The 20700-nt window shown below is 41.3% G+C and overlaps 1 protein-coding gene across 1 annotated transcript in view; it reads left to right on the top strand.

The window, feature by feature from the left end:
- Nucleotides 1-3324: 3324 nt before the first annotated feature.
- The window catches only part of ATP6V0A2 (ATPase H+ transporting V0 subunit a2), a 36146-nt gene continuing 18770 nt past the window's right edge, over nucleotides 3325-20700 (top strand). The window contains exons 1-7 of the mRNA XM_037816533.1: nucleotides 3325-3617; nucleotides 8064-8142; nucleotides 9994-10091; nucleotides 11518-11655; nucleotides 12356-12444; nucleotides 13637-13763; nucleotides 20133-20215. Of these exons, the coding sequence (XP_037672461.1) occupies nucleotides 3501-3617; nucleotides 8064-8142; nucleotides 9994-10091; nucleotides 11518-11655; nucleotides 12356-12444; nucleotides 13637-13763; nucleotides 20133-20215 (731 nt within the window). The 5' untranslated portion in view covers nucleotides 3325-3500. The remainder of the gene's footprint in view (nucleotides 3618-8063; nucleotides 8143-9993; nucleotides 10092-11517; nucleotides 11656-12355; nucleotides 12445-13636; nucleotides 13764-20132; nucleotides 20216-20700) is intronic.

Below are 20700 nucleotides of genomic sequence, written 5' to 3'. Positions count from 1 at the left end.
GACAAAGGGATGGGGGGATGTCTTGTGGCAGGGAAGGATCAATTGGATGCAACAGGAAAGAGGGGAGGATTATAGGTTACCTTGTAGATAGCAAGTGTGATAACATCTCGGGGAGTTTGGGAAGGAAGTAAGCTATAGATTACGTTTAGCACAGGAGGCCTGGTTTTACAAGGAGGGTAGGTTAAACCTTAACTGACCCAGGTCATGCAAGCTGCTGCGTGCACAGTCTTCAAGGCCCTTAGGGAAGGCCCTGGACCCGGGGCTCCCACAAAGTTTTAGTTGAAATTTTAGTTTATCACAAATTATTAAAATCTTAAGCATTTTAATCCATATATGTTATTTATACCAGAAAGAATCAGTCTTTAAAAAATTTTTTTTCATATATTTGTGCTGAATCGGTTATTTTCCCATATTCCAAAGAAAAGATTACAAGATGCATATAATATAAAAGGACAAAATTAATCCATAAAGAAAGGCGTGGGGCAGTAAGGAAAGGTGTGGGGTGGGTGGGGACTGGGGAAGGAAATTACTATAGGGAGGAAAGAGAAACAAAACCAGGGTAAATGTTGTTAGGTCCAGAGCCGTTCAAGAATCCACACAACGCAGCGAGTCAAAGTTTAAGTATAAAGTTTAGAGGAAGAAAGCAGAAGAAAGCAGGTGGGAGCCATCAGAAAAGAAAGAAAGGAAAAATGGCTCCGGCCCTCTATCTGAGAGCAGCATTTTTAAAAGGAAAAACCCACGTGGGGAGGGAAGGGTGTTGGGGGAGAAGGGTGCCTGCTGAGTGCGTCCTATGCCTCAATTGGGTGGGTGTCTGCCAATTTCTAAGCTGATAGGTTGTTAGGATTCTAGTCCATTATTCTTCTCAGAAAAGCAGCTGCGTTATCTATCTAGGGAGAGCAGGCCTTTTTGGTTGTTTGCCTTTTAGACATATTTGACCTTGCTTTTACCCACCTTTTGTGGTTGGGGCGCCACTGTGACTGGAATAGCCTTGAACAGCCTTCATTCTTCAGTTTATGGGGCACCTATTTTCTGTGAGATAAGCAACAGGGCCCCTGGATCAGACATTCCTTCTATATGTTAGAATCTTTTTTCTGGGGTCTGACAAATGTAAGCCCACAAAAATATGTGCTGAAGACAGTTGCATTTAGCAAAGGTGTCCCCCCTAATTTAGTCCTCAGTTTGCAAAAAGTTAAATATGATTAGCTACAAGAATCAAAGGGCCCATAAATTAAAATTAAACTTCTGATGAAGGACAGTTTTTCCTAGCTGAGTCTTGAGGACGTGGTGGGGGAAGGGGTGTCCTTAGCCACAGCCCCACAGTGGCAACACCACTAAGCTCCTCTGCATTTTTCATTGTGTGTCAGATAATTTATCTAGTTGCTGTTTTATATGGATTTTGCAGACCATCAATAAGCCTAAATTGAAAAGCAATTCTTTTCCCCTTTACAATTCTCCATTGAATCCCTAGTGTCTCCTTATGTCCCAGCACTCCCTAAGGTGTGTTGCATCTTCCCTGCAGAGTTCCTGCTCAGAGGGAGTTTCAAATCTTCCTTCCAATCTCAATCTCATTTTTTAATAGGGGAATGAACCATTGATTTCACACTTCACAATTTGTGACAAAGTGGAAACACTATCGGTTTCAGCCCCCTGACCTCAAGGTAGGACTGTCTTAGGAGTCTGGGTCAGTACTGGATATAGTGGGGCTGGGGTATGGGATATGAGTAGATTATTTCCCGAACTTCAGCTGTTTGAATTCACCTTCACAATTCTTACCATATAATGAGAATCACCCATACTGTTATGTAAATAGAAGAAATTATGGATTTGGTGTTTTTGTTATATTTTTCCTGATTTATATAGAATATGTAACTAATACCATAAACATTTCCCCCCTCAAGTACTACTATTTGTATTAATTAGGGAAACACTGGATTCCTTCCCCTTCTAGTTGTCTTTTATTTGGATCTCTGTGGATTGAACTGATCACAGCACATAGAGTAACAAGTTGTCTTTTATCAAGGAAAAGGTAATAGTTACTGTTTAATTAATTAAAGTGATTCAGGAAGTCTTTTAATGGCAGTTTATGTAACTGGAAAAATAATTTTAAATTCCCAAACGATAGGTAATTTAGACTGATTTTGTGGACTTTGTTAGGATGCCTTTTGTAGTGTAAAAGGAAAAATTCACTTTGGCAGTAGAATTCAACCTGGAAGGGGGGAGCATAGGGTTTTAATTTTCTAAGTTTATACATCGATGCATGGGTTCAAGAAACATTTACTGAGTGGCTGTTACGTGTCACGCCCTGGAGAGTCTACTTGCAAGTGACCAAGTCAATGTCCATCTCTGGTGAGCTTACACTCTAATGGGGGAAGACTGGCAATAAACAAGTGGAAGAGGTGATTTCAGACAATGGCACGTGCCATAGAGGAAACAGAACAGGGCCGTGATGGGGTGGAATGAGGGGACTGCTTTAAAGAGGAGATCTGAGAAATCCTCTCGCAGGAGGAGACAATTGGGGTGAGAAAGTCTGGAGGATCTGCAAGTTCAAATGCACCGACCTAGGTGGGTTTGAGAGAAAGAAAGGAGGCCAGCAGCCGCAGCAAACGGAGCTCCTGGGCAGGCGATAGATAAGCTGAGGAGGGCAGAGTCCAGATTCCGTGGGGTCTTGCTGGTTACGGTAAATTTGGATTTTATTCGCAATGCAGTGGGAGAAGCCAGAGGATTTCAAGTAGGTTCACATCAGATTTTCTTCTTGTTTCAAAGCGATCACTGGAGCTGCGGTGTGGGGGACTGTAGAAGGCAAGCGTGGCGAGCGGCGCTGCAATTGTTCCGGCCTTGGACCCTGCTTTTCGGTCTGCAGAAGGAACACGGGACCCGAGGGAAAAGCAAGTGGCAGAAGCCAGAGGCGAGAACCGCGTTTTGTAGAATTTCATTTTTATGAAATGCCCAGAATAGGCTAATCTATAGAGACAAAGTAGTTTAGTGATTGTCCGGAGCTGGGGATGGGAAGCGGGCTTGCAAGCGAACAGGAAGGATCTTTTGGAGTCGAATTTACTAAAAAATCCCTGCGTTGTATATTCAAATCGGGGAGATTTTATGGTACGTAAACCCAAACTCAATAAAACATTAAAAATCTCTAAAACCTAAGCGACCGCCTGTTCGAGGTCCGCCCCGAGCGCGGGAAGCTTCGGCAGCCCCCACCCGGGGTTTGCGCCGGTTGGCCGCGCCGCGGCGGCTTTCGACCGGAACTCCGGGCGGCCATTGGTCGGCCGGCTGGGGGCGGGCACGCGCGGGGGGCGGAACCGGAACCGGCCGTGGCTCGGGGGCGGGGCCTCGCTGTTGGCGGTGGCGGCGGCTGGAGCGGTGGCCGCAGTGGCAGGAGCTGGGCGGCCGGACCGGAGGCGGCCGCTGCAGCCCGGAGCCCCATGGTGCGGGGCCGCGGCGAGGCCGCAGGAAGAGCCCGAGGCCCGGGCCGCCCCGGCTGACCGTGCGGGCCCGCCATGGGGTCCCTGTTCCGCAGCGAGACCATGTGCCTGGCGCAGCTCTTCCTCCAGTCCGGCACGGCCTACGAGTGCCTCAGCGCGCTGGGCGAGAAGGGCCTGGTCCAGTTCCGAGACGTGAGTGTCGCCCCGCGAGACCCCGGCCCGCCCCCGCCCGCGGGCCGCGCCTGACGGCGAAGCGCTTTCAGATCCCGCTTTTCGCTTCGGCCTCCGTGTCGCGAGCGCTTGGGGAGGGGCGCGCCTCGGTCTCCACTTCCCCTACGGGTCGCGCGGAGCCGGGACCCGAACCCAGGTCTCCGGACCTCCGGTCGGAGGCGGCTCTGCCCGGGGTTATTAGGGACGCCTCTGTGTCGTCTCCATCACCTCCGGGTAGCCCTCATCGAATGCTTCGGAGCGCAGACTCGGCCGGACACCGTGCCAAGCAGGCGAGCAAGTGTGATAAGGCCTCTTGGAGTCCCTTTGGAACTTACGGGGGTGGCGGGAGACATATACTAAGCAAGCGAATAGGTAAACAAGAAAATGTTTGCTATAAAGAAGAGAAACCAGGTGGTGCGATGGCCACTCGGTGGGAGGTACATTTGAAGGGATGGTCGAGGAAGGTTTCATTGAGGACGTGGCGTGACAGCTGCGACCTCAGTAGGAAGGAGCCGGCCCTGGGTGGTCTGGAGAAGAGGGTCCCGGGTGGAGGGAATTGGAAGTGTACAAAAACCTGCATTGGGAATGAGCTTGGTGTGAGCTCCTGGCTGGAAGGGGGCTTTGTTTTTGTTCAGTGGTGTGTGACTGTGTACATCCCAATGTCCAGATGGAATTGAACCATGGTCAGTGTTTGTTGAATGGAAGCTGTCTCCACAACAAGTAATAATAAACATTTGTTCATGCAGTTATTTACTTGTTTATTGTTTGTCTCCACCATGGATTGTAAACTCCCAGGGGTAAGTACCCTGCCTGTCCGTTCACTCCTCATTCCTCGAGGTTAGCAAAGAGTAAGCCCTTAATAGGCATTTGTTGAGTGAAGGAACAAGCTTCCCATTGAATGCCTAAGGTGTTCCAGGCACTATTTTTGGTGCTGGGGACTCAGCAGTGAACAAGGCAAGTCTCTGTGTTCATGGAGCTCACAGTCTGGAAGGAGACAGATAAGCACACTCTGGTTATAATAATAAGTGCTATGAAGGAAAAGCAGAGGGTGTGGAAGGAAGACTATTTGGCAAGACCTAATACTTACCTATTGAATTGAAAGTCACTTCAGGTGACCATTTATTTTATTTCCTGGGCCACAACTTTCACCTCTTGGCTGTTTCTCTTTATCTTCCCAAATAATCCTTAATTTCAAAAGGATGATCTGATGTCAGTGGTCCTTCGGTTGGCCTCAGAAGGTGATTGCAAGGTGAGGGAGAAACTCCTGAGTGACAGGCGAAGCTAGAGATAAGGCCCACCAGCCTTCCTGGTCCCTGGAGCCATTTGGGTACCTGGTACTGATTGCCTGGCAGGTACAGTTACTGAGCTGTGAGTAGCACAAGAGATTCAGGAAACAGTCGCAAGGGAAGCGGGCTCCCTTCTTTGTAACAGTACACTTGTTCCCTGCTGTTAGTACTCAAGCCAAGAGAGCAGGCATTGAACACTCTTATCACCACAAAGATGTGGTTTCATTACATAGGTAATAGAATATAGCAGGGTTTCTTTTTGACTGACAATTAGTGAAAGAGAAAGAACTGTTCTTGTTCTTCCGAAAGGAAAACAAAATTAAAAGCTAAGATGAACTCTTCTTTGTATGGTCCTGGAGTTTCAGAGTTCAGATAAGTGTGTGTGTGTGTGTGTGTGTGTGTGTGTATGTGTGTGTCTTCCTTCAGGTTGACTGTCAAGCAGCGTGGATGCTGATGCAGAAAGCTCCATCACAACCCTGACACTTTCTCTGCTCTTTCCCGGGGTTTCTCGCTGACCTTGCATTTGCAGTGTGATCACTGACCGTTTTTCTGGCATGCATAGGCTGGATGTATTTCCCTTTCCTTTTAGTAACCCTTCTAAGGGGAAGGAAGCAGGGCAAGGATTTCTGTATGACAGCCCGTGAGAAGACCTGGAAAAGAAACCAGTAGGACTCAAGGAAGGGAGTGTTTATCTCACTTTAGTAACAGGCTGCAATCTAAAACAGTTTTCACCTTCAGTCCCGCTGGAGTGGGAAGACCTGTGGTAGGAGTATCAGTAAACACAACATCAGGCATCCTCTGCTGGTTTTTCTGGGTTAAATGCCAGTCTTAAAATGAATCTATGTTAAAATGTACTTTATATCATTAGCCTTGAATTGGGATGACTTTGCCTCCCTAAAAAGAAAATGAAAACAAAACCTTGTAAAAGAAATCATGCAACAGAAAAACCCAGTTGAAATATGTGATGGTGGTGTCATGGGTCAAATTCAACCATGTTCGTATCATTGCCACACAAATTTACCCCTATAAGGCTTAACCATAATGTCCAATTAGACTTGACTATTGTTTGTCATCGAAGAAAAAAATTCAAACTGAGAAGTGTCATGTGTAGATAGCTTCTGATACACAGCTTCCTTTTTGCAGCCTCAGTTCTGTAGCAGTAGATTGTATCTGAGTCATTAGGAGCTTAGAAGTGATTATTTCAGGTTAAAATGATTTCCAGAAATGAATGAGAAGGTGACAAGTGAAATGACACTTGATTCTTTATCTTTCTTCTGGTTAATTATTAAAACCAAACAAGAACAGAGCCTTTGGGGTAGAAACTTCTCAGGTGGTTTGAGCAGTTTCATGCCTAGTTTTCGTGTAATTACATTTTTTGAGAGTGTGCAGTATAAACTCTGAAGTTCATAAAGATAAAATTCTTGTCCTAAATGTCTTTTAATGTGAATGAATACTGCAGTGAAAAAAAATTACAGAAGTAATATAAGCTTATTGTGGGAAATTGGGGAAACATTCTTATGAGGTAACAGCTTCCCTGATCCCAATACCTAGAAATAAACACTTTAAACTTTTTGGTGATGTTGGTCAATCAAACAGTATTTTTCTAATAGTATTTAAAAACTACCTGTATATGTATTTTTACATAATTGTAATTGTATTGAAAATATTATCTTTAGTCTGCTTTTTTCCACACAAAGCATGACTAACTTCCTCATTTTATTAAATACTCTTTTACAATATTTTTCATTTTTTTAAGCTTTGTGTTATGAGTAGAGCACATAGTACAGTGAACCCTGTGCCCTCGTCACTCAGCTGCAGCATAAACTCCTGGCCACATGTCTCCCGTTTTCCTACCCTTCCTTCCCCTTCTGCTCTAGATTATTTTGAAGCAAATCCCAGAAGTGTAATTTCATTTGCAAGTATCTTAATAACGATCTTTAAGAGATAAGGACTTCTTAAAAAAAATCATAACCATAATACCATTATCACACCTAAAAAGTTTAAGAGTGAATTTCTTAATGTAATCAAATTACCTGGTCATTTAAAACATAATTTTTAATAACTGCACAGTATTCAGTTATGTGACCAAATCATTTTTTTATATAACTCTTGAGGTTTAATTTATGTATAAAATTCACTCGTTTTAAGTGTACAATCAATGATTTTTAGAAAATTTGCTGAGTTGTACAAGTATCACCACAATCCAGTTTTACAACAGGCCATCGCTGCCAAAAGACCCCTGCTGCCCATTTACTGTTAATCTCCATCGCGTCCCTTGTGCCCCAGGACACCATGAAGTTACTTTTTGTCTATAGATTTGCCTTTTCTGGAAGTTTCATGTGGAGGGGGCTTTCACTTAGCCTCATGTTGTCAGGGTTCATCCGTGTGGTAGCATGTGCCAGTACTTCCTTCCTTTTGTGGCTGAACAGTATTCCATTGTATGCATATAGACCATACTTTCTTTAGCCAATTTGCTATCGTTTGATTTTTGGAATATCATTTTTTCTGTATTAGAGGGGATAATCCATGGGGTTGATGTTCTTCTAGATAAATTCTTGTGTGTGTCCATAATTTTTTCCTTACGGTAGATTTCTTTCTTTCTTTTTTTTCTTAATCAAATTTTTTTGAGATATATTCACATACCATGCAGTTATACAAAGCGTACAATCAGTTGTTCACAGTACCATTATACAGTTGTGTGTTCATCACCAAAATTAATTTTTGAACACTTTCATTAACACACACACACAAAAAAAACAAGAATAAAAATTAAAGTGAAAAAGAACAATTAAAAAAGTACACTGGGTGCCTTGTTTTTTTTTTTTTTTCCCCTCATTTTTCTACTCATCCGTCTATATACTGGACAAAGGAGAGTGTGGTCCATATGGCTTTCCGAGTCACATTATGTAGGATATTGCTGAGCTAAAAGTTATTTTTCAGGATTTTTTTGATGATAGTTGCCAAATACTCTCCAGAAAAGTTGCATCAGTTTATACTTCCAGTCAGCAGTATACAAGGGTATACTTTCTGTCAAAACTTTACTGGTAACATTTTAATTTTATTTAAAAAATCAATTTTATTTTTAAAATCATGGCCAAAACACTAGAAATTTTAAAGCATCTTTTTTTCATTCTTTTCTCAGCTCAACCAGAATGTAAGTTCTTTCCAAAGAAAATTTGTTGGTGAGGTGAAGAGGTGTGAAGAACTAGAACGGATATTGGGTAAGTTTATTTTCCGCTTTAATCAGTTAAATAATTATTTTTTGTGGAGGCAAACCTTATTCACTTTAGAACAGTTAGAAAAGGTAAACAAGCAGAAAGAAAGAAAGAAATGGCCTACATTCTCACCCTACAGAGGTCATCACTGTCACCTAAGTGCCCGTTCTCTTTCCATACTTTTTTACTCTTCATCCATGAAAGTGAGACTTTACATACATATGGTTCCATTATTTTGTTGACAGTTTTGTTTCTCACTTAACAGTAGTTATTGTGAATATCTTTCCATGTCAATAAACAGATTGATGTGTCATTGTTTTTAATGGCTGCATACTATTTCGTTGTTTTGATGTACTATGATTTATTTAACCAATCCCTGGTAGTTTATTATCACTTAAAAAATAACACCAAATACATGTTAATATACTGCTTAACTTAAAATTCTGTTAAGGAACAGGAGAGGCAGAAATGGCATATAGACTGGTTGATAAAAATTGCCTTTTTTCTCAGGGCTTCATTTGCGAATGTGTTCCATCCCTGCTCTCTGACTGGAGCCACTACAGCTCAGTTCCAAGGTTGCTCCCTTAATCTCTAAGGTCTTTAATATCTGAGCTGGAAATAGCCCTAAAGTCCTGGCTGAAACAGAGGGTAAAAATGATTTCAGACAGTTGAGTGAAGTACAAAATTTGTTTTTAGATGGATGACCAGAGAAGTAATTGGTATGAAGGACTGGGGTTGGGGAAGAATATGACTTTTTGGAACAATTTATAATATGAGTAATGCTAATAATTATTGGGGATTTTATATTTTTTAATTGGGCATTTTTAAGATTAAAAAAAATGTAGTCATCTTTGAAATCTATTCCTTTACATGTCTTTGCAACAGGCATGAGTCATTGGACTGGTGATATATTTGGAATGAGGTTTTTAAAGGCAGGGCAAAAAGGATAACCCAGTAGACATGTGCAGGACTTCTTGTAGCTTCAACTGTCTCAGAATATAGACTTAAAAGGAAGCTTTCAAATAAATTTAGGTATGTTAAAAATAGGTTAAAACAATTTGTATCCTTTTCCAGAAACTTTTTACTCTCAATGCTTCATTTGCTGCCTTGTTGGTAAGACATTGTTGCTTTTTCATTTTTAAAAAATAAAATAACTAGTATCACTTCTCAGAAATACTGTCTGATAATGGCTTTCCCAGGCATTGTGACCTTTATCCTACAGAAAAGGATACTTTACCTAATTGAAAATATAAACTAAAAAAATTAAGTTAATTTTGCATGGTTTACTTTTGGTTTTGTGAATCATGTTTTTAATATATGTAGCAAGGCAGAACAGGGTGTTCTGAGTCAAAGCATCACAGCTGCCTGGGGACTCTCAGGTGAGCCCGGGGTTCCAGGGTCTCTGGAGAGCTTTTGCTTCTCAAGGTTGTGATTCTCTTGATGGATGCCTGTTTCCTCCTAAGGACAGTCTGCAGGGGGGCCACGGTGCTGTCACTGTTGGTGGCTTTTATAGGTCTATCATCTGGGTTGTTTCTGTACTCCCAAGTGTGTTCCTAACCTTCTGCTTTATTTTATAGGAACAGAGACAGCCATGACTCAGAAGTTCTATAGGGTTTTAGAAAGGAAGAAAATTTGGGAATTTCAGAAAATAGTTATCCAGATTATTATTTATTTTGTTGTTGCATGCTGATCTCTCTGGGTAGTAGTAGTTTTCAGATCTTTGGAATGCTCAAGAATTTTGTGCATTTACACATTAATTTTTAGGTGGCCTAGGAAAGGTTGGGATTTAAAATGGTCAGGTTGAAGTTTATTATATTAGGTTTCTATGCCTAATTTGATTAACTTTTATTTCCACAGCATTTTTAGTACAAGAAATCAATAAAGCTGATATCCCCCTTCCTGAGGGAGAGACCAGTCCTCCAGCTCCACCTCTTAAACAAATTTTAGAAATGCAGGTAACTTGTTTCTGAAGAAGCTGCTTGAGGCCACTGTCTAATGCTTTTCTGCCTTTCTTCTCAAAACCATGGAATGAAAATTAACGAACAATATTATGATATATTACGATAAATTTTTACCGTCATTTAGTTTTCTTTACAATGTAAGACGTGTTTTCCCTTTCCAGATGGTGTTTTACAGAGGCTAAAGAAAATTAGGTCATTAAATCTGGCTCTTAGTCATGGAGCATGTCAGAAAGTTCATTCTGGGTTTCTCCATGCCCGAGCCTGCCTCTCCTAGTGCAGATAATCAAGGGTTCAGCCATACGCCCCTCACGTGCTTTCCAGGTTCACTCTGACCCTTTCCCCCTCTGATTCTCAGAAGTTGGTGTGAAGGTGAGTGACCTTATAGGATGGGAGCAAATGGAATTCCTTCACCCTAACTTCAGTGTCTGGCAGCTGTCCTCTTGTGAGACACTTGCTTATCTTTTTTTTTTTAGCATCTACCCATGAATTAACCATTGAGATTTCAGTCTGATCATTGTATAGTTCATCACACTGGGAAATAGACTTGAGTTGTTTGTCTCTTTTAAAGAGATTATTAATGTGTAACTAAGACTATTCCATTTCTGGCTGCTCTGTTTGCTGAGCTGGTAGGAAAAACATTTGGTATGTGGGTGGACCCTGGAGAGAATTATACAACCACATGAGTAGATAGTAGTCAAGTGGTTTGGGAAGTTTGATGGGTTGGTTATGATATAATTAGACATGCAGTAATTAATGTCTATAGTTTTGATGAGGCAGAGCACAAGATGAATGTAGTATGTTAAGTGATTTGTTTGAATATAAGTTTTCATTGACTCGATTTGTTTTACAAATTCTATTTCTAGTGTTTTAATACTTAAAAATTGTTAAGGATGCTTACTATGTAACTAATTATTAGAGAAGCATTGTTCTCCTGAATTTTTATGCCCAATTAATTGTGTAAGTGTAAATGCATAGAAACTCTTTTAAGCTAGAGACTAGGAAAAGATGTTTTTAAAAAAAGATTATCTAAAAATTTTCCTGTTTGGAAATAAAAGAAAATATAGACTTGAAGGAAGAAGACTTCTTGAAGTATTATAATGGATAAGCAGACAAAAGAAAAGCAAAGGAAATTATATGACCTGAAATTAGAGAAGAGGCCAGTCTTAAGGGTATCATAGCATCCAGAATGTTTTATAATATCATATGTGACATGAACTTCATAGGAGTACTCAAATTAATATGAACGAATAAGTGATGAGCCCTTAAAATCTTTATGTTTTCATATCTTTATCAAGCTAACATAAATTCTGGCTTTTTAAAACCTCCACTGATTTTAGTATATTGGAAAAAGCATTAGAACTACACTTGGAACTAAACCACACTGTTTAGTAATCAGAATTTTGTCACTATTTTGTTTTAGGAACAGTTGCAGAAACTCGAGGTTGAACTGAGAGAAGTCACTAAGAACAAGGAGAAACTGAGGAAAAACTTGCTGGAACTGATTGAGTACACGCATATGCTGAGAGTGACAAAAACCTTCGTTAAACGCAATGTCGAGGTACTAAACAACACAGAGGAGGAAGGATATTTATTTTAGAAAGATCTCATTCCTGTAAGGCTGCAGGGTCTTGTTAGATCTTAGCTTCATTTTTCAGTTGGAATATATAACATTATATATTCGTATATATATTTATATTTAGTGTTTTTAATGTGTTGGTTACTTTTAGCAGTAGCAATGCTTTATGTCTGTAAAATGCTTTTGTTTGTAGTTGAAAAAGATGTTTTTCTGATCACGAGAAAAAATTGAACAGTGGAAGTCAAACTGTAAAATTTAGTTTTTCCAAATTGCTAAGAGTTAAGGAATAAAAGAAATCTGTAATTTATAAGAATAATGAATAGTCTATGTGGTAGAACTGTACTGAGCTGAGTATAGCTTGGAAAAGTGCCTCCCTTCTAAACTCAACTTCAGGTGATACAGTGCTAACCTCTAACAAAATGTATTCTATCTTAGATTTAGGCAATGACTTAAATTACAACTATTCTTTTGTATAAATGTCTTCAAGTGGCTTACAAATAAGGGATGAGGAAATTATTTTCTTATTTAGCAGAGCTGAGTTACATGTCTAAGTTACCTTGGGACCTTGGCACCCAAAGTTAAGTAGCTGGTTACGATGCCCTGTGAACTTGTTTGGAAGCATGACTGGGGAATGAAGTGTCACCTTTAACGAGACACACTTGGTTTATATGTCTCTTTGCAGTTTGAACCCACTTATGAAGAATTCCCTCCCTTAGAGAATGAAACGTTGTTGGACTACAGCTGTATGCAGAGGCTGGGAGCGAAACTGGGGTAGGTGTCAGCAGCTGGGGCGTCAGGCTTCACTGCTTTTCTCGTGGAAGGAAGATGAGCGCTGCACAGTGGATGAATGGGGACCATTTTAAAGCCTACGATGGAACGAAAGAAGGCGAACATTTATTTAAAACACTGCACTCCTGTATTTGTTGAGCTGAATTACTCAGTGTATTGATTTTTTAACTAAAAATGACGGAAATTTCTTCTTTTGGTATAATGAGCTGGAAAGAAGGAACTTTTATGCCCTCCAGTGTTACTCCTATAAGCCTTAAACAATTGGTCATTGACGCATCAGGTTCTCTTTTGTTTGGTGGAAACTGGAGCTAAACTGAGTTGGGTAACTTTTTTTATTAATTTACTGTTTAGTGTCTCTGCTCACGTGAACTCATGGTAACTTGTTTCCTGTTTATTTATTTATTTATTTATTTTATTAGGAACTTATATTCCTCTGATATTTATTTATAGGAATTCAACGACTTGTAATTTGAGGAGGATATATTCCTCCAGAGGCAATTTGTCTTTACATTTGTCAGGTATCTGGGAGCACTGAATGAACCTTGAATCACTTTACCTTAATTTTTCAGCTTGGGTTTTTTGGTTTGTTTGTTTGTTTGTTTGTTTTTTGCCTATGCAAGTAGTGTGATTTTAAGCCACAAACTTAAGTGACTGTAAGCCTGTGGTTATAAATTCTTAGGGAAGACCTTTCCCCCTCCAACCAGAAGCCAAAGTAAAATAAACAGGTTTATTTGTAGGCTCTTTACAAGGTGGAATTTTTTCTAGTCCAGTCATTCACCACAGGTATAGTTTTATGGGAAGGGGTTTTAACTGTGCGGAGTTCAGTTCTGTCTTCTCACCTTGTAGGACCCAGTGCCTTGGCTCCTGTCTCCCATGCTGCCGTTCAAATGCAAGGCCCACGGGTAAAGGGCAGTAAAATACATCAGGATGGCACTAGGTCCTGTTTTATTTGGGGGTTCCAATAATTTCTGTTTACTGTAGGTTCAGCTTGAGATGTAAAAGGATGCTTCAAAAATATTTATGCAGGATTTTTAGGTATTTAGTAGTTGGAGGGCTTTCAGGATATCTTCTCCACGAAACTGCCAGAAATGGAATTCTTCATCATTCTTTCAATGACAAGTTGATAAAAGTAGTTGTTTTCAGTTGACTACAGGTTATCTCTGTTGTCTCATAGATTTGTGTCTGGCCTAATTAACCAAGGAAAAGTTGAAGCATTTGAAAAAATGTTGTGGAGGGTCTGCAAAGGGTACACTATTGTGACCTACGCAGAACTGGACGAATCCCTTGAAGATCCTGAAACAGTGAGTAAATGTCATGCTCGCTTTTTAAACAATGACAGACTTACAGAAAAGTGGGAGGGACAGTACGGAGGACTGATGCCCTACCATCCTTGAATACTCGTGTGTGTAATTCCTAAAAGCAAGGACATTCTCCTACATTATCACAATACAACCATCACAATCAGGACATTACCATAGGTGTATTACAACCACCTGATTCCAACTCCCATTCAGGATTCGTCAGTGGTCCCAATGATGTTTTTAGCAGAAGGATCTGGTTTAGATTCACACATTGGATTTTGTTGTCATGTTTCTTTTGGTTTCCTTTAATCTGGAACAGTTTCTCAATCTTTCCTTGGCTTTCATGACCTAGACAGGTTTGAATATTACAGACCAGTTTTTTTTGTTAGCATGTCCCTCAATTTCGGATGTCTCTGCTGCTTCTGTTGGGTTCAGGTTATGGTCTGAATCTCCGTGAGGCTGTGCTCTTCTCCCTGCATCCCTGTAGGAGGTGCGTGATGCCAGTTGGTCTCTTTCCTGGCCTGGTTCACTTTGATCACTTGATTCAAGCTGTTAGGCTTCCCCACTGTGACGCTACACCTTTTTCTTCATAATTAACAAGTATTTTGGGGGAAGTGCTTTCTATGTAACTATCCTGTTCCTTGCCAGATTTTCAACTCATTCATTTATTTTCTATGAAAATTCAAGGGGTTACATTCTGTTACTCTCATTATGTATTTTTGATACTAATATTCTAGATTTGGCCAGTTGGACCTTATTCAGGCTGGCTTTTGTAACATTTTTTTTTACATGTTCGCTTCATCTTTTGAGCACTTCCTTGCTTTCTTGCATGAGATGGTCCAGATTCATTTCATCATGTTCCTCACCCAGCTGTGGAATCAGCCATTTTTCTAGGCAGCCTGTTTCTTTTTTGTGGGGAATGTAAGTTAGAAGCCAAGATGTGGTTGCTGGGCTTGTGTGGTTATTGAGATGTTGCTGTTTCCGGGTCTGCGTGGACAGCTCTAGGACACACACACACACACACACACACACACACCTTAATTTTTTTCTGTATCTATCTGTATATGTAATGAAACTGAGTTCACATCCAATTCCAGTCCAGCACCACGGATTCATGCTAAGTCTCTCCATTTCTGTGTTTTTAACTCCTTTTTTTGACAGTGAAAAACTTGGCTCCCATTATTCTTAATATGTTTCCTTACTTGATCAGTGCTCCCTGTATGTAATCAATCTCCCATCAGTCTGTCATCTCTGCTGTCACCCCCTTCTCTCTGCATCCGCATTCTGCCCTCCTCACCCCTCGCTGGCCACCCTCTGCCTGGATGCCCTCCGCACCCTGCTTTACTCTGACCCTCCCCCATGCTGGGACCCCTTTGTGTGGACGGCCCCCCTCATGCCACTCCACGCCGGGCTGCTCCCCATGCTTGGCCCTGATACTCTGTTCTGGGCCACTGTTGCTCTAACCCCTCTCCCTCCATCCAGCGCCGTGTTCACACCTGACAGCCTTAGGAATACCCTGTTCAGGAAGAGAAGCCGAGGAGTGGGGGCAGGAGAGAGTCAGATTCACCTCCTCACATATCTGAGGTTTCTAGACTTCACAGCACAAAGAACTGTATTCTTCTAAGTGAGGATGAACTGGTCTACCAAAGGAAGAAGAAGACTTACATTTCTTGATTTTGAGAAAAGCGTTTGCATTTTGTTTTTCTAGATTTGCCTTGGGAATTTTGGCCTGTAATGGTTTTGACATGTAAAGAGGGGTTTGGCTGTGAAATGGTTTTCATAAGGTTCAGCCTCAGTAAACCACACATGTTGGGAAATCTGATCAGTTAAGTTTTTCATTAACCAGACACCTGTGCTATTTTCTGTTTTCCTGTGACTCTTGTAACTGCCAGCAATCTTGTCCCTCAGTCAAGAATGGCGTGACATCTCTATATGAAGCTGAAGTTTAAGACTATTCTGAAGTAGCATTTTGAGTTTTTTCCTTCTTAAGAGAAAATAGTCATTCTTATGCAGTGCTTTTATTTACATTTAATCCAATTTTTTTTCTGTAGAATTTCTAAGCTCTATTGTGCTGAATTTTTACAATATATGTGAAAGGGTATTAAACGTCATAAAGAAATACAGAAATGAATAGAGATTTTTTAATCTTGAAAATGCAAAGTTTTTCCTTATGATTACAAAGGAAATAGATGCTCATTCTAGAAAATTGGGGAAAATATAGAAAACATGAAGACCAAAATAAGTCACCTGTAATCCTTCCACGCAGAGAGGGCCACTGTTTACATTTCAGTCTATATTCTTTTAGTCCTTGTTATGGAGATAATAAGGATATTTTATTTGATAACTTTTAATCAAATTCCAGGATTTGTTCATAGTGTTCATAGTGCCAGGTTTAGTGCCTTTTGGGTTCAACGTCTGACCTCTTAAAGTCCTTGCAGCCTTAGAGCACTTGCTCGCCATATTCTGTTTGTCAGTGTCGTTTCTAGATGCCAACAGCTGTCTCTTTGCTAGACTCATAAGCTAAAAGGCAATTTCATCTGGTTCTGTGATTTGTGTTTTTTGTGTTGTATGTGGTCCTTCTTCCATCTTATGCCTTAGGTGGTTGTATTCCTTGACAAAGAACTATTTTTTAAATTGTTAAGGAGTCTTCAAGGTCAAGTTCATTATAAATGACATTTCTTTTTTCCCTTAATGTGGTTTTTCAAATAATTTATTTTGAAAAATAATTTCAACTTGTAGAAAAGTTGCCGGGAGAGAACAAAGAACTTCCATATCCTCTTCGTCTTGATTTTCCAATTGTTAATATTTTTATACATTCATCCCATGTCCACTCTCTTTCTTTACACATAGATATACCCGTTTTCATTAGGCTTTTTCAAAACCTTTTGAGAGCAAGCCACAGACATGGTCCCATTAACCATAAGTTATTCCAATATGTCTTATTTCCCCAAAACAAGGATACGTTTTTACATAATTACCATATAACCCCTCCAGATCAGAAAATCAACAAGGAGGCAACACTGTCATCCGCTCCAAACTTACCATTCAAATTTCCCAACAGTTTCTCTTTTTTCCTTTCTTGTTCAGGGTCCTGTCTGGGAATGCGAGTTGCATTTAGAACAGGCATTACATTCTAGGATGCCCCTCACCCGGCTCTGAGTGCTGTTCCTTCACGACCAGCCTCGGAGCATGCGTTCTTTTAGGAACATCACCAGAACGACACTCCGCCCTGCCAACACCTCACGCCAGGAGGCACTGATGGCACCTGAGGGCGGCCTGTCTGCCAGGTTTCTCCACCTTCATCTCACCATTTCACCCTTTTTAACTGATTAGGATTTTGTGAGGCGGTATCTCAAGATTATACCTGTGTCCCTTTTCTCATCAAACTACTCAACAGCCTCAGCGTCTGTTGATGACTTACTCAAATCATTCACCTCTCTCATGGTTGCCAAATGGTGATTCTTTATGCTGGTTTGAATGTATTGTGTCCCCCAAATGCCATTATCTTTGTGGTCTTGTGTGGGGCAGAGGTTTTGGTGCTGGTTAGATTTGCTTGGAATGTGCCCCACCCAGCTGTGGGAGATTTTGATGAGATGTTCCCATGGAGGCGTGGCCCCGCCCATTCAGGGTGGGCCTTGATCAGTGGGGCTATATAAATGGGCTGACTCAAGGAGAGGGAACTGACGGAGTGCAGCTGGGAGTGATGTTTTGAAGAGGAGCAAGCTTGCTAGAGAGGAGCATCCTGGGAGAAAGCCGTTTTGAGGCCGGAGCTTTGGAGCAGACGCCAGCTGCCTTCCCAGCTAACAGAGGTTTTCTGGATACCATTGGCCATCCTCTGGTGAAGGTACCCGATTGCTGAGGTGTTACCTTGGACGCTTTGTGGCCTTAAGACTGTAACTGTGTAGTGAAATAAACCCCCGTTTTATAAAGGCCTGTCCATCTCTGGTGTTTTGCATTCTGCAGCATTAGCAAACTAGGACATTCTTGTTCCATCATTTCTTCTATATTTATTACTTTATTACTGTATCATTCGATTTAGGTAGAGCTTTCCCTTCTGCCTCATTCGTTCATTCATTCATTCATTCATATCAGCACAGACTATGGATTCCTGTTTGATTTAATGGCTTGTACTCTAACTATCGTTTATTTTGACGCCAAAATTGTCTGTAGTTTGGCTAGTAGGAGTCTCTTTCATGTTTTGACATATGTTCATCATTCACTGAACATTCCCTTACTTTCTGGCACCACAGGATGTTCTAGCTTCATCTTGTACTTTGCTTGCCTTACCTCTAGAATGGGCCATTCCTACAAAGGATCCTGGTTCTTTTTAGTTGGGGATTGTTTTAGTTTTCTAGGCTGCTCAAGCAAATACCATGAAATGGGTTGGCTTAAACAACAGGAATTTAGAAGCTTATGGTTCTGAGGCCGGGAAAATATCCAAATTAAGGCATCATCAGCGCCATGCTTTCTTTCCAACACTATGTGTCCTGGGACTGGCTGCTGGCGACTTTTGGTCCTTAGCTTGTCACATGGCAAGGTACATGGTGGCGTCTCCTGGTCTCTTCCTTCTCTTCCGAGTTTCGTTGATTTCAGCTTTTTGCTTCTTGTGGCTTTCTTTATCTGTTGAATTTCATTCTTTTATAAAGGACTCCAGTAATAGGGTTAAGACCCATGCTGATTGAGGTGGGCCACACCTTAACTGAGGTAATCTCATCAGTAGGTCCTACTTGCGAAGGGTTCACACCCACAGGAATGGATTAGGTTTCAGAAAGTGTTTTCCTAGGGTACATGCAGCTTCAAACCACCACAAGGATGGTATTTAGAAACCAAAATCTGGATGCTGAAGTGCTCATTGCATCCTCCAGTGTTGTGGCAGCTAGGATCCCAGCAGTCAGAACTGTGGGATAAATATATTTAATAATATGATATAATCACACATCTCTGCACATAGATGTGTGTGCATGTACACACACACACACACACACTCCTGTAACTACCTATCTGTACATATACAGTATAAAACTATGCATTCAAACTATAACCTTCAATTCTAATCATTCTTTCCAGACTTTCCTTTTACTATGTTTTTATCTCCGTTTTCTGACAATGAGAAATCTGGTCCCATTATCCTCAATATGCTTAGTTAATTGCTTAGTTAATTTACTTATTTATTCGGTATAACCAGTCTCCCAACCACATCAACCATTTCCTCCATCTGCTATCTCCATGATTGCCCCCTCCTCCTGCTGCCCCGTGTCCTCTTCTGCCGGGCCCCCCTGCCTGAACTTCTCTGTCCCAATATGTCTCCATGTCCCCAGTGTGTAGTACTCCCAGATGTGTACCTCTAGCTTGGACCTCTCCCCCAAACACCAGATTTTTGCATCTAACCATCTTCTTTTGAATATCTGAGAGACATTTCCAACTAATGCCTGAATTGAACTCGTGATCTTTCCCCCAAGTCTGCCCTTCCAGACTTCCCCGTCTCAGTAACTGGCACATCCATCTTTCTAATTGCCCAGGCCAATACCTTGGAGTCACCCTTGACTCACTCTCACATCTTCTATGTAATCCATCAGCAGATCTGGTGGTGCCTTCTTTTCGGTACAAAGAGAACCTGGCTCTTCTCTTTGCTGCCACCACCATCCTGTCCCGATCATCTGTGCACTCCTGAATTACTGAGCTCCTGCTTCTGCCCTGGCCACTCTCCATTCTGTTCTCCTCACAGCAGCCCGAGTGATTCCTTTAAAACTTAAGCCAGCTTGTCTCACTCCTCTACTTAAAACCCTCCCATGGCTTCCTGACCCACTCAGGAAAAAGCCCAGATCCTTACAGGGGGCTGGCCGCTGTCCCCTCTCTGACTTGTCTGTTACTGCTCTCACCTTTGTCCATCCCTCTTCAGCCTTGCTGACCTTCTTGCTTTTCTTGAACATGTATCTGCATGAGTGAAGGCTCTTCCCCAGTCTGCTCATGCGTGCTCCCTCCCCTTCATTTCTTTAGGCTCAAATGTCGCTTACTTACTGAGCCCATTCGTGATCTCCCCGTCCCATCACGGTCTTCCCTTCTAGCTTTGTCTTTGTTGCCTTTCTCTTCACCTGGCATTATTCGTTTGTCTCTCTTGCTGCCAATTGACTATAATCCTCTCCCTGTCCTCCCACGTCAACAATTTTTGTCTAATTTGTTCACCTAGAACAAAATAGCACCTAGAACGGTGCCTGGCACACAGGCCAAAACCCTATTCAGGTTTATTTGTTGGATATTTGTAAATATTTGTTGAATGAGTGAGTGAACTAACTCTTTGACAGTGTTTGAGCCTCCAGAGTTTTGGAAGTTGTACATACTGAAGTAACAGTTGCCTTATTTGTTCTTTAGGGTGAAGTCATAAAATGGTATGTGTTTTTAATATCCTTTTGGGGAGAACAGATTGGCCACAAGGTGAAGAAGATATGTGATTGGTAAGCAAAGGAAACATTTCATATCCTTTATTTCTTTATCTTCAGTAACCTCATAATTCTCCTTAAATATTTCTCTGTATTTGAAGAGAAACAGAGCAGACTGCTAGTTTTTGTTATATGATTTCTTTGCTATAATAGTCAGAGTTCTCCAGGGAAATAGAACCGACAGGAGATATCTGTAAAATGTTAGGAGATTTTTATAAGAATTGTGTCACACAAGTGTGGGGATGGGCAAGTCCAAATTCCATAGGCAGATCGCAAGCTGGGAACTCCGATGAAGGTTTTTGATGAATTCCCCAGAAGAAGCTGGCTGGCTGAAGTAGAGATGGAAATTGTCTCTCTGGTGCTGAAATCATCACTTCCCCTTTTAAAGCCTTCATCTGATTGGATGAAACTTCTCCGATTTTTGTGGGCAGACTCCTCAGTTGATTGTAGATATGATCAGCTATAGATGCAGTCAACTTACTGATAATTTAAGCCCATGA

The sequence above is a fragment of the Choloepus didactylus genome, chromosome 23 (genome assembly GCF_015220235.1).
Source record: "Choloepus didactylus isolate mChoDid1 chromosome 23, mChoDid1.pri, whole genome shotgun sequence".
NCBI classification, from domain to species: domain Eukaryota; kingdom Metazoa; phylum Chordata; class Mammalia; order Pilosa; family Megalonychidae; genus Choloepus; species Choloepus didactylus.
The sequence above is the reverse complement of the archived record's forward strand: the minus strand, read 5'-3'. Positions and strand labels throughout refer to the sequence as shown.